General features: G+C 68.2%; 1 protein-coding gene across 1 annotated transcript in view; it reads right to left on the bottom strand.

Annotated features, from left to right (window-relative positions):
* Positions 1-8: 8 nt before the first annotated feature.
* LOC103893281 (casein kinase II subunit alpha) overlaps positions 9-737 on the bottom strand; it is a gene marked incomplete at its 3' end in the record, with an annotated part of 25,396 nt that continues 24,667 nt past the window's right edge. Inside the window, exon 9 of the mRNA XM_009272337.2 lies at positions 9-105. Within this exon, the coding sequence (XP_009270612.1) occupies positions 9-105 (97 nt within the window). The remainder of the gene's footprint in view (positions 106-737) is intronic.

Genomic DNA, 737 nt, shown 5'->3' with positions numbered 1-737 from the left:
CCACCTGCCGAGGATGTCGTTGAAGCGGGGATCGAGCTCGATGTTGTACTTGTCGATGTAGTCGTACAGGTCCTCCGTCCCCAGCACTTTCGCGATGCGGACGAGCTGGCAGAAGGGTGGAGAAGCAGCAACACTGAGGGCGACGGCGGAGACGGGGTTCCTGCCAGCCCAGCCACAACCCCGCAGGTCCCGGCCCCGCCAGCGTCCCTCGCTCCCCCAGCAAGGCCGCAGCTCAGCCGAGCTTCCTGGCTGGGGAAGGATGCATTCCCGGCCCGCTCCAGGGTGGAAGGTGAAGGCAAGGCCTCCCAGCCCTTCCCTGGGGCGGCTGGAAGCCACGCGGAGGCGTGCAGCGCTCCTGCGCTCGTGCTCCTGCTCTCGGCAGGGAAGGGAGAACAGGTGCCTGAGGCGCTCCAGGGCCCACATTCCAGAGCCGGAGCGGAGCCAGACGCCTGATTTCCCCTCCTCGCCCCGCGGGCGCATGCAGCGGGGAGCCCGGCTCCCACAGGTGCAAGGCTCCTGCAGGCCCTCCTCTGGGCTGCGGTGGGGTTAGGGGCACGCCTGCCTTCGCCGGCTGAGCTTTCGGGAGCGATACAACCGGGAAAGACGTCTCCGCTCTCGCCAGCCGGCTCCGAAGCCGCGTCCCGTGAACCCCCACCGTGGCAGCAGCATCGTTTGGAGTAACCGAAACGGAGCGCGCTGCTCCTGCAGCTGCTGAGCTGCACCTCGAGTACAGCCCC

Source organism: Aptenodytes forsteri, unplaced genomic scaffold, assembly GCF_000699145.1.
Source record: "Aptenodytes forsteri isolate BGI_AS27 unplaced genomic scaffold, ASM69914v1 Scaffold651, whole genome shotgun sequence".
Classification (NCBI taxonomy): domain Eukaryota; kingdom Metazoa; phylum Chordata; class Aves; order Sphenisciformes; family Spheniscidae; genus Aptenodytes; species Aptenodytes forsteri.
This window is presented reverse-complemented; position numbering and strand designations above follow the sequence as displayed.